Below are 17,057 nucleotides of genomic sequence, written 5' to 3' on the forward strand. Positions count from 1 at the left end.
TGCATTTCTACATCATAATTTATTTTATGCTTTTCATCGGTGCTTTGTTTCCTTGTGTTTTTATTGTCCATGTTTTTGTTAGCAGACTAATTACAGTTACAGTACTGCTACTAGCGACAAACCAATACACACAAACACAGTTAAGTTCGTCATTGTATGATTCTTCTGCCGAGAACAACATAGTCGAGCACTTGATTTTCGAATTTTGCAGAAGTAGCTTGTAAATTTCCAATTAAATAATCTAAATTCGCTATTGATTTCGGGAGCTTATGGTCGAACACAGAATAGTACTCTCCGTAGGACCCATTCATTCATCCGTCCGAGAACAAAGAAAAAATATCCCCTGATTCGTACAAAAGGTCGCTGGCAGAACATCGGTTTGTGCTTAATCACAATGACGCAGCACGTTGTCGGGGGAGAGCTCGTCCTTGTTCTGGATGTCGAAGCCAGTCTGCCGCCAAATTGGAGCCCGCTGTTTCCGCACGTTACACACGCGTACATCCGCATCGAAGGGAGCAACCGGACTCAATCCACTTCGCTGCGATTGGAGCTCCCGTACACTGTGTCTGTTGTGTATGTCGTCGTCGTCGTCCTCACCGTCTGCGTCATCGTCAGCGTCACTACGAATTGACAGCAACACCAGCTGCCTGCTGACTAGCTCTAATAGCGTAGAAAATCGCGCCTTGTCATTACTTCTCGGTATCCACAATGGCAACAACAGGTGACACACGAAGTGTACGGCTAGCATAATAGCAGAAAAGACTCATGCTGTGGCAGTATTGGCCGGATGGAGCATGGTGAGAAAGACTGTGGACAAAACAAAACATTTTACTACTAGAAGAAAGTTACGGTATTGCACACATCTCCATATGCGCCAAATCACGCTTCAGACCAGTCTCGTATGCGCGCTAGCTGGGACAGAAAAAAAAAACAGTGAAATTGCTCTTCAGCAAAGTCAGTATACTATCAAAGTCATCTGTCAATTACAAAGTTGACAGCGTGAACGAATAAGACATGTGCTTGAAGTGCATGAATAGCATCAAGCGTCGACTTTTGTTACCAATGTGTTGTAATCTTGACAGATACGTATTTCGACCTCAACTGTGAGGCGGTCTACAGGTTAATAAAGCAGTTAAATAAGATTATATTAGGTACCTAGCTGCGATTATTTTCTTCGAGTCGAGTCAACTACGAGACACTGAAATCGGCCTCAAGTACCGTAGTAGCACACATATCTCACATAGGTTACTGCAACTCATATTTAGCCAGATTTAGTCTCAATCATGTTGCTGCTGGCGCTGTACCCATTCAAAGAGTTTTGTCAAAATATGCTTCAACAAGCTTAATTTGGCCGTTTATTATGCATCATATTTAAGTGCATGTTTGGTTTCATCACTGACATCAGTTTGACATTTATTATACTGGTACTTTGGCTGCTAGGTCAAAGCAAACTAGATGTTGGTCACGCGTAGCAATATTATACTTTTGCATAAGCTCCGATAACCGAGCTCGCCATCTCCGGGTTGGCAATCTGACAGTTTTCCTTTTTACTGTTTAATATTTTTTCATGCTTTTTATTTTCTATTTTAAACCTATAATTTTTAAGTAAGTTACTTCGGAATTTTTGATTTTTATAAAGATCTTTGTGAAAAACAAAAAATAGAGGAAATATCAATTACGAACAAATTTTTGACCAAACTAGAACCCATCTCACTGTGGGAGCTCAGTGCGGTCTACGGGGAATAATCAAGCGACCACATGACCTCCCAGCTACAATACCAAGAGGAAGTCAATAAAACGGGACGACAGCAGCGGTATGGTGGCGTTGCGTTGGCGTTTGCTGTGATGCTATCGTGCTGTTGTATGAACAAATTCAAGCATCATCGGGAAGCAAATGGCTACGCGAAGCAACCGAAGGGAAAAGAAGCGGAAAAACCGTGCCGAAAAATAGCATTAAAAAGCAAATATGGGACTTTAATCGCTTATCATTTATCAAACACCGCCGCCACCGTTGATATACGGTCGATTGGAAAGGCAGCGAAGGTGGGCCGGATGGTGTTGGTCTCACGAACTTCACTAGTCAGCCGGGGTGCTCGTTAGCGTGATGAACACGGAAAATCGAGGGATATTCATCATCCTCCAGAACTGAGCCCTGCTTGAAAAAAGCTATTTCTCGTTTGTGGTTCTACATTGTTCTGGGTGGGTAGTCAGCTTCTGTAACGTGCGTGGTCTGGAGATTTTGAATGGGATTGGGTAAATGATTTCTATCGGATTTTGATAGAATCTAATACATTTTTAATGATTTGCGGATTTTCCGTTTTTTGTGCAGCAACTACTTTCTTGTAACTCAAATGAATACTATATTGTTCAAGTTAATGTAATGTAGAGTTTCCATTTCCCGGCCATTTTCGATGTCCCGGGATTCGGGATGAACTTGTTCGAATATCCCGGGAATTCCCGGGATCCCGGGATTTTTCGATGTTCCCTTAGAAAACTTATTTTTTGATTTAAAAACGATTTTATTCAATGTACAGGGGTAAAGTTCATATTTTAGAAAGGCCAGGTAATACAGATTTCAAGTTGGAACTCAATTCAATTCAAATTTGAATCGATTCTTTCGAAAAATAACGACTTTAAAAAGCAAATAATATTCACGTTTTTTCTTGGAAGGTAGAGTACCCTTCTGGAATATATGATCGCCGAGTCCAAGAAGAAGGGTTCGCTGGCGGTTAAAGTCGGCCTGATTGTTTGCATTGTTTTGAATATGCATTGGGTTTAGTCAGTTGCTGGGATTGCATTCAATACCCTAGTGACGAAAGATGGAAGATGCACCGTAGAATCGTACTGGGCCCATAACCTATTGGATATACGGAAACTCCCTCACAAAAAAAAAAATAGAGTATGCTCCAACCCATGGCAGGCTACTAATTGATACTTTTGCCAAGATCTGCAGCTCTTTCTCATTTTGAACAGATCGCTTCCTAATCTTGATGTTAATCGTTAATTTATCGTTATCGCCTAAAAAGTTAATTGTGTTCAACGTAATCGCTTGCTGCAATAAAGATGAATTACTTCATTTATTATCGGAGTTTGATAATTTAACGTAAGTTAACTCGATAATTTAACGATAATGGGGTACGCGATTAAAGCTGATATACAATTTTGACAGAAGCCGAAAATTGGACAAATTGATTGCAGCCTGTTGACCAAAGTTGATTTTGATCGAAGCGATACACACAAAAAAAAATAGCAGGCCATCGGTGTCGGACCACTTGTACTTGCGCATGTGCTGTTTGTTGCACGAACGTCGATTGGAAGGACATTAATTGGATCAAGAATTGTTTTGGAAGCAAGAAGTTCAGGAGGACTGACTTAATGTTGGGTGGCACGAGGAGATTAGCAAGGCGAATATCAGCTAGTGTACACAACCTCACTGTAGACGGGAGATGGGTAGGCAGCAGGCGCCAAATAGATGAAGCTGATCTTGTACTGTAGATACTTGTCGTTTAATTAATAGAGAGCTGTAGCTGCTGTAAAAAGTATCAGTCAGTAGCCCTCCATTGAGTGGTATAGGGGAATTTAATATTTTTGTGAAGGTGTTCTATTAACTATCTCCGATATTTTCATGTCTGTTCTTTTCTTACTAATTTAATGATAAGATGATATCGATTATACATCACAAAGAACCTTGGCTCCGTATACATGCCTGAGCCTACCAAATAAACGAACTAGTAAAAAATCATGTCTGATGGAAGGTATAAAAATATGATATGAGTTTATCACCTAAGTTGGGTTTCTCGTTCAAAACAAATAACTTTTGTAAGAAGAAAAATTACACTGTTTGCGAATCGGAAATAAAACAGTATTTTTTGTCCCGGGTATCCCGGGATTTTCGGGATTTCAAAAATAATATCCCGGGAATCGGGAAATCCCGAATTTTCCTAAATCCCGGGATTTTTTGTCCCGGGATGTCCCGGGATGGAAACTCTAATGTAATGCAATTATTTATACATCAAAATACCTACTGTTGGTTTTTCTTGAAATTAGTCGAAAACAGATTTCAATAATATTAGTTCGAATATGAATTTCAAGATTTTAATAATTAAGAATTATCATCCACTTAGTTCTCAGAAGCTGTAGATTCCTCATATTCTCTGTTGATGGTTAAAAGTCTTTGGTTCAATATATTCACGTTTTCTTGTGCATCGTTCAATGTCCAGTTATAAGCCACGGACGAGAACATATGTATGACTAAAATCCAAAGCTGAAAATATGAAGCAAAAATCATTTACCACTCACCTAGATTTTCGACCTCGCACGGCAGCACCAACGTGTCTCCGACGACCGCCCGATACGTGTGCCCTCGTGATATAAACCGTGGCACCAGTCCATTATTTGACGAAGAAATACTTTTACTACTGCTACCTGCAAAAAATTGGCAAAAGCCAGGAAAAATAAAACAAAAAACTACCATTAGTTAGCTTTCCCACACCGTTTCGCAAGTATGGTAGGTTCGGGCGTACGAACCAAAAATGAGGAGTAAGCGAAACAAGGGGAAGGTTTGTATAAAGTTTTAAATCCAAAGCTGCCGATTAAAATGTTTTTTGAACGTCATGTTGCATTTTGTGCTTTGCAGTTCGCCTGTCATCTGCCGAGGGTAGCAGGGGCTGCGATTGTGCAAACATTGCTATGAAAACTGACGGAATAGAGTGGAAGGAAACTGTTTGCAAAGTGCTACCGCCCCCAGCAGTACCGAAGCTCGACGCACCGTGACCGTCTCCAGAACGTCATAGCAGCGTTGGTTCTCCGGCAAAACTACTTATAGAAAGACAAACATACGTGTCCAGATGCACTGGCTTGGTGTTAGGATTGATTGCTTTATAGGGGAACCAGCTCGTTTTCCATCCGACGGTTCCATATTTGTTTTTGGTTAATAGGAAATAAGCCTTAATAAATTTTTTTGTTCCACTGGTTCTAAAACTCAATATCATCGAATTTTTATGTAAATATGCCTTCACAGTCGGAACAATAATCGAATACGATTGTTGTTGCTTTTGTTTTACTTTGTGTAAGATAAATATGGGAGCACTCAAATGAAAAACCTGGACAGTACCCTATTGCTTAGCGAAACTCTTGCAGCGCTGTCAGCAGGACGATATATACAACTTTCATTAACACAGAAAAATTAAATAAGAACAGCCGCCATTGATCCTAGAGGAAAAAACTGTTTGAACGTGCTTTTTAACTTAACTTATATTTAAATTAATTACAAATTATTCGGCAACTCGGCCGTACGAAAACCATTTTTTTTGTTAAATATCTTGGCTGTGCATATGCACAGCATATGTTTCGAAATAGACAAATTGATATGCAATTTGTGAAAAAGAATCCACGTGTCTTGGAGGGACTCGAACCCTCAACCTCCTACTCTCTAGATAGGCGTGATAACGTGGTCTTGTTGTGTAGGGGTTATCACGCCTATCTAGAGAGTAGGAGGTTGAGGGTTCGAGTCCCTCCAAGACACGTGGATTCTTTTTCGCAAATTTCATATCAATTTGTCCATTTCGAAACATATGCTGTGCATATGCACAGCCAAGATATTTAACAAAAAAATTAACTTATATGTTTTTCTATTTATTAACAAGAGCTCTACTTAAAGACCGTATCGTTAATTATGAGTACACTTAAAAACGATGTTTTTGAAATATGTTTTATTTATTTATCATTAGAAATTCAATTATATTATACATTGACAATCAAAAAAGCCTAAAACTACTAAAAAACATTATTTTTTTTGTGATCTGGCCAGTTCTCGCACCTTCTTCTTGATACTCTGCATAAGGTTTTGCACAACCGTAACGTCGATGATTTTGCTTACGTTGACCCAGAATTTTTTGAATCTGTTGATGTCATCTGCTCACTTTTGCTTTCGGTAGGTTTTTAGGTTATTACGTTTCTTAGCGCGTTGGACCATTCCGATCGATGTTCCACCCTTTTTTGCTCAATCTCTTATTGACACCTCCTTCTTTCCTTCGAATACTTTGCAAATTTTCTTTTCCAACTTTGGGATAGATGCACCTTCTTTGCGTCCACGGCCGGGTAGGTCCTTCAACGTGTTATGCATACCAAACCGTTTGATGGCATTTTGGACCGCACAAACACTAACTCCTTCTTGTTTCGCCAATTTTCTTAGCGATAGCCCTTTTTCGGTACAGTACTTGGTCACAATCGATTGTCGCTTTTCTTCCGTCAGCCCACGCATTGTTGCACTTGATGTTAAACTTGAACTTTTTGTAAAGGTTTTCGTTTGTTTACAAGTCAAGTAACACACTGAAACTCAACAGCTGTCAAAAAAAGTCATAGTCTTTTTCATACAGAGCCTCAAAGGTGTAGTCAAGACAATATTTTCAAAACGACTTATCTGCTTTTGTAAACAAAGATTCAAACGACGATTTGACGAATCTGATAACTCTTCCACGCAAACCAACACCATCAGCAGGTAGCGGATTCTTCACCTACCTAACGATGGTGTTGGTTTGCGTGGGAGAGCTATCAGATTCGTCAAATCGTCGATTCGACAAAAGCAGATAAGTCGTTTTGAAAATTTTGTCCTGTATTCATAATTAACGATACAGTCTTTATTATTTCCCATGTAGTGGATTTATTTGCTTCCTAGTACCACCCCAGATGAATTTAAGCCATAAAAAATGAATTGTCAATTTGAAAACAGTTTTTTTACGAACAGAACGTGAGTTTCTAGATTTTGTATTAGGCCGATACAAATATTTAATATCTATTTTGTCTCCCCCCCCCCTCGGATTTTTTTTTACCAAAAAATAATATTTTGAGAGGGCAAAAAAATAAATTTGGATAATTTTGAGGATTTTCAAAACATTCTTTAATAAATCCGAGGAGTTTTTTTGATTTTTTTCATTTTAATATTTATTTTTTATTATCCCCCCTTGACCTTTCGGAGACCAGTAGGACAAAAAGTTAATTAAATATTTATATTTTTTTTATAATTCGTTAAAAAACGACAAAAATATATTTTCCCATTGGTATTAACTATTTTGAATCTCCTGAGACTTATGATGCGTTTTCCGACTAGGACTCTTCACTACAAAAACGTAACGTACCTTCACCCAACCGGTGGTTGTTGGATTTTCTAACAATTCTGTATAAGAATCTACCAAAACCTTTATAAGAACTGGGCATATACGAAATTGATAGATTCTTATACAAGTATTGTATAAGAATCTAACAATTTTGTAAGCTTTTCTCACAATATTTGTTGGAGAGCTTACATTTTTTGTATAAGAATCTAATAATTTCGCATATGCCTAGCTTTTGGTAGATTCTTATAGAATTGTTCGAAAATATTACAAACGCCGGTTGGGTGTTGATTTGACTGGTTTTACGTAAAACCTAATTTAAAAAAATCTTTTATTTATTTTTGTTTTTGCCTGTTTTCCCGCTTGCCTTAGTGGCAAATATATTGCTACCGATGTTGTCTTGCCGGGCTGTGGCAACTATATTGCCACCAAATTTTTAATGCTTCTGAAATGTTTAATGTATAACAAACATACATTTGAGTTTAATACCATGCCAACATTGTGTCCTATTGTTGTTTTTGTTAATTTATTGTTTAGATTCGTTTGCCTTATAAAGGGTTAAAAATGTATTACTCGAATGAAACTCTCTATTTCGGCAACACTTTTTTTTTCTTCCTAAGCAATGGAGGGGGAATCTGCTCAACAGACATCCTGGGTTGTCCAGGAAGTGCGGGGTTAGGGGCCACCTCCAATGAGGGATGAGGCAGAACTGCATCCCCGACCCGCTAAACCGTTTCCATTGCCGCCAAGCCCATCGTCCCTTCGGTACAACCAGAAAGTAATGCTTCAAAGGGGGGCCAGTGCATAACGCACCCTCGAGGTTAGCTGCGTGTCCTTGCAGCATCGAACATCGTGACTCGCTTTTTTAGAAGAACACCATGGTATCGTGCCAGCGCAGAAGCGGGCTTGGTAGTCATATGGCTACTGCTTCTGCCTCATACGCAGGAGGTCGTGGGTTCAATCCCAGGTCCGTTCCATTCTCCTGCTTTGTATCTTTCTCTTTATTTCTCATGTTATAGCAATCGCTAGAACTGGAAAGGGACTTCCATACCGTTTCCATTACTATTCCTATACCTTCAACTTGAGTATTCTAACAGTAATCTGCTAGAATTGGAAATGAACTATAGAGCTCGTTTCCACATCCAATTAGAAATTCCATCAGTTACCTTCTCCTATCTATCACATTGCATTGGCAGCTCGTTAACCAAGACGGACCTCTGCCTCTCCAACCTAACCCAGAAATTCCAACAAATTCCGCATGAACTAGGGGCAAGTGCAGAGGTATATTCGGCTTGCAGTGGGCGAGTGATTGCATCATCATTTCCTCCCCCTTCCCTACATTGACTTGCATTCTGACGTGGCAGGCGCCAGTATGACCTAACAAATGAGATCACCAGTACTTGTACATTGAAGATGTGTGCTAGTCCCAAGCAAACATCTGTTGGTTCCCTGTGCAAGAACAGCTGATCTGGTCATAATGGAGTAGCAACTACGAGCAGTCAATCAAGCTCAAGCTCAAGCTCAAGAACACCGTGCCAGCGCATTGCCCGCTTTCCAGGTGGCCTTACCACGCCCTATGTCCTCGGAAGGTGGGAAGGGTCGACTTCGCGCCTGCTTCCCTCTGCACGACTGGTATCAAGAATGATGATGCCGCGTGCACCCCCATTGGGCTCTGTTGAGCTTCTATAAAAAAGCTGTAAATATCTGAAAGCAGGCTCTATCAAAGCGACCATGTGCGCACTAGCCGAGTCCTGGTGTTGAGTGGGACTTCAAACAAATTTGACCCGACCAATCGACCATCTGTTCATCAAAGAGGTGCGGCTCTAACAGCGTCTGTTCTGGCATCTAGCAGCCTCGTATGGAATGCTATTCTCCGGAAGCTATATCTAAGGTGGCAGCCTCATCGCGGTTGATAGGGAATCTTGGACCAACAACCTACTATTTCCGAAACATCAATTAGTTAAAAAATCCTTGTGATGAGAAAAGCGTACAGAGAACTCCAGACCTATTGTTATTTGAAGTTCTGCTTCCACCGCCCAGTTCATCAAGAACCATTTTGCCATGGAGATTCCCAAGAATCCGGAGAGCTGTTGACGCAATCACAGTCATTATATTGACGATTATATTAACAGCTTCGAGACCGTCGATAAGGCGACAGCAGTTTCGTCAGAAGTTAGATCACTCAAAGGGTGGATTCCACATTCGTAATTGGTCACCCACTAGAAAGGCAGTACTTGCTGGGCGATGAATTGAAGAAAACGATTAAACGACTTCTTCCTGGTGGTAGGGATGAATCGATACTAGTAAATACGAGTAAATACTCGATACTTTTGATTCGATACCAAGTACTTTTGGAATCGATACTTTGATACCCGATACCAAGTAAGTATCGAATTGAAGTACTTGAATCAATCGAGTACCCGATTTAAACACTTAAATTTAATAAACCTTAAAAGAGACATTCGTATTTTCTTCGTAATAATCTTCTAAGTATTTAATTCGAATAAAAAAATACCAATTACACAGGATTTTGTTTTTACACGATTTTTTTTCGCCACCAAACTCTTCGCAACATGTTTCAAAAAATCCAGAATAAATCAAAGAAAAATCACATGATAATTAATATACGTTAAACATTTAGGATGAGTGGAAAATTGAGAAAATGTAAATCGTGTAAAAACAAAATCCAGTGTATTCATTTTCTGCTGCTCACCACTTATTTGTGCTAACTGCAGTATATTATTAATGAAATTCATCAAAGTGGAGTAAGCTTTATTTCATAGATTTCTTATGTTTTATTTAAAACTGAGGATCGTGAATGTGGTCTATCCTCAATCCTAAAGTGACCAGACGTCTCGTATTATGCGTGACAGTCCAAGACAGTGAATTCGAGAGACTATGGAATCCGTAGAAAATCCCAGAATCCTGAAAGCATTCAAAACCTTAAGGGTCTGGAGAATGTGGGAAAATTGAAAATTAGTTTGATATACGGAATTAACGATATGTCAAAATATTCTGAAGAGTTTAGGTCATGACTATTTCAAGATCTGAACATCAGTATACCAGAAAATATGTAAAATATAAAGCATCCATAGGAGGCGATTCAAATATGACGTCCACTACTTTTTGGGATTTCCAGACCCCCTCCCCCCTCTGTCACGCTTTTTTTTGTATACCTAGTACATGTACTGTCACAAAATATTGGACCAAAACAAAATATTGGAGGTGGGGAGGGGCCACCTAAAACCTGTGACATCATTTTTGAACGACCCCTAGATCTGTAAAGATCGAAAAAAAATCTGTAAAATTATTCAAGAAAACGCCTGAAGCACTTAAGGATTAAAAAAAAAACGGCTTCACCGTCTTCATTCAATGGTTTTCCAGACTGAACTCTTAGATAAGATGAAGGACAACGGACAATACCCAATAGACCAATGAAAAATGTTTTGCTTATCGAAGAATTTCCACGACTGAAGCAGGAATCGAACCCTTAGCTCATAATACACAATATACATACACATACTATACCATGCGCTCAGACGACCGGCGTTGGAAACCGCACGGCCACGAGTTCAAGTTTGCAAAACATTTCTTCCAAAAATATTAAGAAAATCCTAAGTAATCGTTTCTAAGAAATCGGGTAGTTGACATCATACTGGGTGTTGAAGGTTGATAAGACACAAACATGTTTTGAAACGATTTAATTTAAATTTTGATAAATTATTATAAATAATAAAATATTTGCTCATAACATTTAACTCAATAAATAAAGCTTTCAAAATAAATAATGCATAAAATGTCCTTGATTGATCCAAGAAAAAACTAGTCACTCTACTCAATCCCATATCGGTTAAAAATTTCCTTAAACTCGATAGTAAACGGCTCATAGTTTGCAAAAGTCTCATCCCATTGGAGAAGCATCAGAGAGATTCGCATCATTAGGCTTGGAATGCATGATCAAAAGATGCAATTGGTTTACATAATAAATTTTTCACGTGAAATAAAGTTGAACAGCTTTAAATACACTCTCAAGATAAACGAATTAAAGAATCGAAGAACTAATAGTAATGAAATGTTAAACATAAATAAACCATTAAACATAAATAATGAATACTACTTACTTCTACTTGACAGTGATAACATAATCGTTTTTGGATTTTACTTTAAATATATGAATACTCATATGATACGAGTAGGTATCGATACTTTTAATTCGATATTTTGTGATTTCGATACTTTTATACGATATTACTTTAAAGTAAAAGTATCGATACCTCAGTGGTATCGTTTCATCCCTACCTGGTGGTAGTAATAACACAGAACGCGTTTTGGGAATGTTTTGCGACCCTGAGAATGACTGGTCAAGTTTTTTTATACCATCACCGACGGAAATAAATCGCTTAACGGAAATGCTGCTAGGACTAAGCATATGCGGTATTTCAAAAAATTTCGAAATGGTTCGAAACGAAATTCCGCGGAATTTCACACGGAATTTAAGCATGGCGAAATCTGATTTCTTGATTTCGTTTCGTTTCGTTAAATTCTAAAAATTTCGCAAGAAAAACTAGCTTTTAACGAAATTTAACGGAATTTCGGAACAAAATTTAGACTTATACCAACTTATACCATACTTTGTATTATTAAAAATTTCGGCTGCGCCGCTAAACAAACTAAAAAAAGCTGTTTTCAAAACTTTATACTATACAATTTTTTTATTAAAGCATTTGCCCAAAAGTACACGCAGCGTTCCCCACAGGAAACGACGCACCGCGCTTTTTGCTGCCCGTATACTCGATTCTTTTGGTGAGATAACATTGCGGCGTTTCCTAAGGTGCGGTTGTTCCTTTCGAATGTAAAACGCCGCGTGGAATCTAGTGCAAATGCGCTTTCGGAAACATTACAACAGCCGCGCGGTGTATCGTATTGACAGCATCCTACAACATTAACGCCTACTTACTACATAACCTCGTTCTGAGTCGACAAATACGTTTTTAGTTTTCTTTTATAAAACGTCTCACGGTGTAAAGAAATGGATTATTATCGAAGTTTTATGTACCTCTAAGTTAGGCAAGGTCATTAGAAATGAGGTCCGGGGTGTTTTAAAATATTTCATCGGCGATTTTTTGAAAAAAGTGATTTTTATTGTTTTCTTCTCTAATATACCGTACAAAAAGTCAATTAATAACCCAACAACGGATCAATCATTGTAATTAATTCTCAAAATTTAAAATGTACACATGTGTAGACTTTTTTGAGTAGAAAACCTATCTTGAAATAGATCTAAATATTTGAAAAATATCAATTTCTGTAATTCAAGCCTTCCCAAACTATGTTATTATTATTTTTTTTTGTGCTATTTTCAATTTTTTTTAGCGATTATCATCTTTTTCCAGCCCAAATATGGTTCTCTATTGAATGTTGTATTCACATTGCTTTCTTCCGACATTCGCGCTATGATACCAGCCCTTTGTCAGTCTGCCATATTTTAAAGGGTTCATATTACAGTGTCTCATCATTTGTGGGGAACATACCATGTACAATAACCTTACCGAATATTGTTCGCAGCACATTTTGCTTGAGAACCCCAAAACCTTACTGGCCTGCTTCTTATAATTACTACGCTTTATGTCCGAAATGGGCTATTGGATGGAGTTATACACAGCAAATTCCATTTCCGGTTGCATGTTATGGAAGCTATATTGTTGATACAAGCACAACTGTCTCACATTTGATTGATTCCATATTTGTTTGGGTCATTCATCCTTTTGTGAGCAGTAATCTGGTAAGCTGTAAAAAACCGGGTTTGCACCCAAGTAATAATTATGATTTTATAATGTTTTTGAAGATAGCGATTTACTCTTCAGGTATGCTAAGAAACCATTATACATAAGTACAACGATGTTACTAGGGATCATTATTCCATTTCACAAGCATTCCAATGTGAACTATTTCTTCAACACTTCTAACTATCTCCTATACATCCTCTTATTTCTATTTCTATCCGTAACAATGTAATACATACTGGTAGTGTGAATGGATATGTCCTTTCTCACCATCTCAATCTTCAGTGAGACAAAAGTCTCCACCACTACTCTGCGATTGTTTCCTAAGGAGCTTAATTTCATCTGCAAAACCTAGGAGCATATGCATAAGCTCTGCCAAGATGAAGTACATAATAGCAGAGCATTAGTGATTAATCATAGATTTAGTCATGATTAATGAATAATAGGCTACTTAATCATTATTCATTAATCATAATCATACAAAAAATATGATTCAATCATTAATCACTAATCGATAATCATAGAATTTTACATTTAATCATTAATCACATTAATCACTTGTTTTGAGTTTAATCATTAATCATCAATTTTAATCTTTGCATACATCGCTTTTATTCAATAATCTTTAATCATAATCATTAAATTTTCATACCTTTCAATAACCCAATTTGGTAAAAATGTTACTTGATAATTGATCAATATGCAAACCATTCAATTCGATTATTCATAATCATTAATCATTAATCATACCGATCTTTAATCATTAATCATACACATATTGTGTCAGCATTTAATAACGATCGGTAATTGTTAATCATACTCCAAACGTTTCATTCATAATCATAATCGTTAATCATTGTCAAAAATTAATTTAATAGTTAATCATAATCATTAATCATTCTGAAAAATGATTAAATCATTAATCATAATCTTAAATCATAGAGTTGAATGATTTAATCATAACAAATTTAATCATTCATTGGAAGCTTTATTCATTAACGCTCTGCATAATAGCATGCAGAGACAGAGATAAGCTTAGTGTTGTTTGTACTAAGAAAGTAAAGGGGATATGTTTGAAGATGTATAAACAAAATTTACCTTTGAAATGCTGACAAACACTAACAATGCTGTAAACACTGGAAATGACGTTTCCTATGAAGATTTTCTGCTTTAAATAGGGTTACCTCTGGCATACATAACCACTTTTAGGTCTAAGTAAGGTCTCGTACAGTACAGGTGAAGAAAAAAAAACTCAGATGGAAATGAAAATCGCTTTTTTATAATTCCTCAATTCTTCGGGTGGACAAATACGGACATGAAACGTTAAAAGCAGCCTAGGATATTTTTAGATTTTTCTACCGGAAGATGCTGCGTACAATACTCAGTGAGAGGCCAAAAAACGACATGTGGCTCATACGCATGAATTGCTAGCAAATTCCATCATCATAGGAGAAAACATTCTGAATCTCATAAAATACGGCGCACTTCAGTGGGTAGGTCATCTAGTAAAAATGACAGAAGATAGAAATGCAAAAACAATATTCATCAGAGGACAATATAGATGCCAGAAATAAATTATTGTTTCAGCAAAGATTTCGAAACATAAAAATAACACTAAAAATACTTTAGAAACGCTTGAACTTGACAAATGTTTTTCAAAATTTTATTTCCGTGGCAAGATAGGTTATCTATATAGATACGAGAAAGGCAAAAAGGCTACAAATGTGTATATAATCAATGTTGAGGGGTAAATTACAATGATTGATCTTTTGTTGGGTTATCAATTGACTTTTTGTACGGTATATTAGCGAAGAAAACAATAAAAATCACTTTTTTCAAAAAATCGCCCATGAAATATTTTAAAACACCCCGTACCTCATTTCTAATGACCTTGCCTAACTTTTTGTGAAAAAAAAAATCAGTGGTACATACAACTTCGATAATAATCCATTTTTTTACACCGTGCGTCTTCCTTCAGTGTTTTGTTAAAAAAAGTTTAACAGAAAACAAAAAGTATCTTTAACGCAATTTTTGGGATATCCCATTCGTAACAAAAGTTATCCGACTTAATATCTGAGGCGTCAGGCTTAGAGTGTAAATGTAATCAAATATGAAGTCTTTTCTGAGACCCTCTTTTCTTTTAAAGGCCGATTTTTTCACCTCCGTTTAGGCCTCAAACCAGGTTAGGGCATGAGTAAGCACCGCTTAAAAGTTCAGAAGACCATAGTGCCATAGTGAAAACAAAATGCAACATTTTACTTTCAAACAACAATTTGAATCTCACCTTGAAGTAAGAATTAAAAGTTCAGAGGATATCCCACACAACAATCAATGTTCGGCTAATTGGCTGTATATTTAGCCTGTTTATACAGCCTCCGTGATTTAAATTTTATGATATTCTTTGACTTTTTGCACGATATGTAATTCTAGATTTCTAGATATTTGCATGAAATTTGCAAAAAAAAAAAATCCAGAATGGTGTGAAAGATCATTAAAGTTGCTGAAAGTTCTTTACTCATGATTGCTTTAGCTCATACTGTTTAGTTTTGGGGGGATCATATAGCCTTTATGTATACTAAGTATTCGAGAAAGGCAAAAATGTCATAAAGCGCTGAACCATGCCCCATGAACTTTCGGCATAAAATTTGGGAGAGTACCTTGTAGGCGGCGTTCAGCAATGTGATTGCGCGGTAATTGCTGCAATCCAGCACTTTCGCCCTTTTTATGGATTTATGGACACGACACCTTCCATCTACTCCTGCGGTAGAAACTCATCCTCCCAAACCTTGGTAAGTACCCAGTGCAGCGCTCTAGCCAGTGCCTCACACTCGTGTTTAAACAGCTCTCCTGGTAGTTGGTCAACTCCAGGGGCTTTGTTTCAGCCGGTCGATATCCTCCTGGATTGCCTGGAGATTCGGAGCCGGAAGTCGTATGTCTTGCGCGCGTGCTCCCAGGTTCATTACCATACCGCCACCGTTGTCTACTACATCGCCATTCAGGTGCTCTTCGTAGTGCTGCCACCACCGGTGGATGTCCTCACGCTCGTTCGTAAGAAGGTTCACGTTTATGTCCTTACACATATCATATTTAAGACTAGAAAAATTATATTATGGTTCGAGATCCCTTCCCGCTCTAGAAGTTTTGACGTTTGCTCTGTCTTTCTAATCGTAGAGCAAACATTCAAACTTATGTTGTGAATATAAAATAAAAGATTGTGCTAACTAGTTAATTTTGGGCGAGACGAAGTTCGACGGGTCTGCTAGTAATTTATAAACGGAAACGCGGCGATTTACAACCGCCTGCTTTAGCTGTTACTATAACTCTATTGGTCACAAAACCGCTATTTAACTTCGAAAAAATTAAATCATATGTTATAAAACTAATTCAATAAAAATTCCGCGGAATAAATTCGTTCCGTAAAATTTCGAATTAAATGGACCTTGATTTCGTATCGTTTCGAAGTCTCGAAAGTAAATCTATATTTCGTTTCGTTCCGTTTCGAATCAACATAGACATTTTATATTTCGTTTCGTTTCGTTAGGAAAAAGTGTGTTATCGCATACCCTTAGCTAGGACAATGGAACGACAGATGGTCAAATGTATTATGAGTCTTTTTGATCTTCTTAAACTTGTTTTTTCTTCTTGGTTCACGGAAAAAAATATGTTTGGAGTACCGGTATAAAATACGATAAACATGTAAACGACAGTATCTTCGGCAGATGGAAGAAATGGGTGGAGTAATTCGATCCTGTCACCGAGGTTCAGATACCCAGATATTACTTCCGTAATACTAATCTCTACAAGCTATGTTTTTGTCGACGCTAGTGAGAATGCGTGTTCTGTAGTGCTGTAGTGTATTTCCGAATCGCCGGTAAGAAAGAAACTGACGAGTGCGCTTTACTAACGGTAAGGACCAAAGTAATTGAACACAATAACACAGGACGTAATACCAATTGAGATGCATGTTTCAGTCAACTTGAATGCATACGAAATTTTTAGTCCAACCACCACAGTTTTAATGAAAAAGAACTTAATTTTACATCCCTCGGAACCAAAACACAGCCAGCGATACAATGAGCCATGGAAATGACAACGAAAGCACCCGAAACTGAAACAGACGACGGGTTGGTGCAGTGAACAGTGCATTCGCGGTGGAATGTAG

At 37.6% G+C, this 17,057-nt stretch overlaps 1 protein-coding gene across 1 annotated transcript in view; it reads right to left on the reverse strand.

Annotated features, from left to right (window-relative positions):
* The window catches only part of LOC134205184 (neurotrimin), a 972,131-nt gene that overhangs the window by 270,104 nt on the left and 684,970 nt on the right, over positions 1–17,057 (reverse strand). The window contains exon 3 of the mRNA XM_062680202.1: positions 4,300–4,425. Within this exon, the coding sequence (XP_062536186.1) occupies positions 4,300–4,425 (126 nt within the window). The remainder of the gene's footprint in view (positions 1–4,299; positions 4,426–17,057) is intronic.

The sequence above is a fragment of the Armigeres subalbatus genome, chromosome 1 (assembly GCF_024139115.2).
Source record: "Armigeres subalbatus isolate Guangzhou_Male chromosome 1, GZ_Asu_2, whole genome shotgun sequence".
Classification (NCBI taxonomy): domain Eukaryota; kingdom Metazoa; phylum Arthropoda; class Insecta; order Diptera; family Culicidae; genus Armigeres; species Armigeres subalbatus.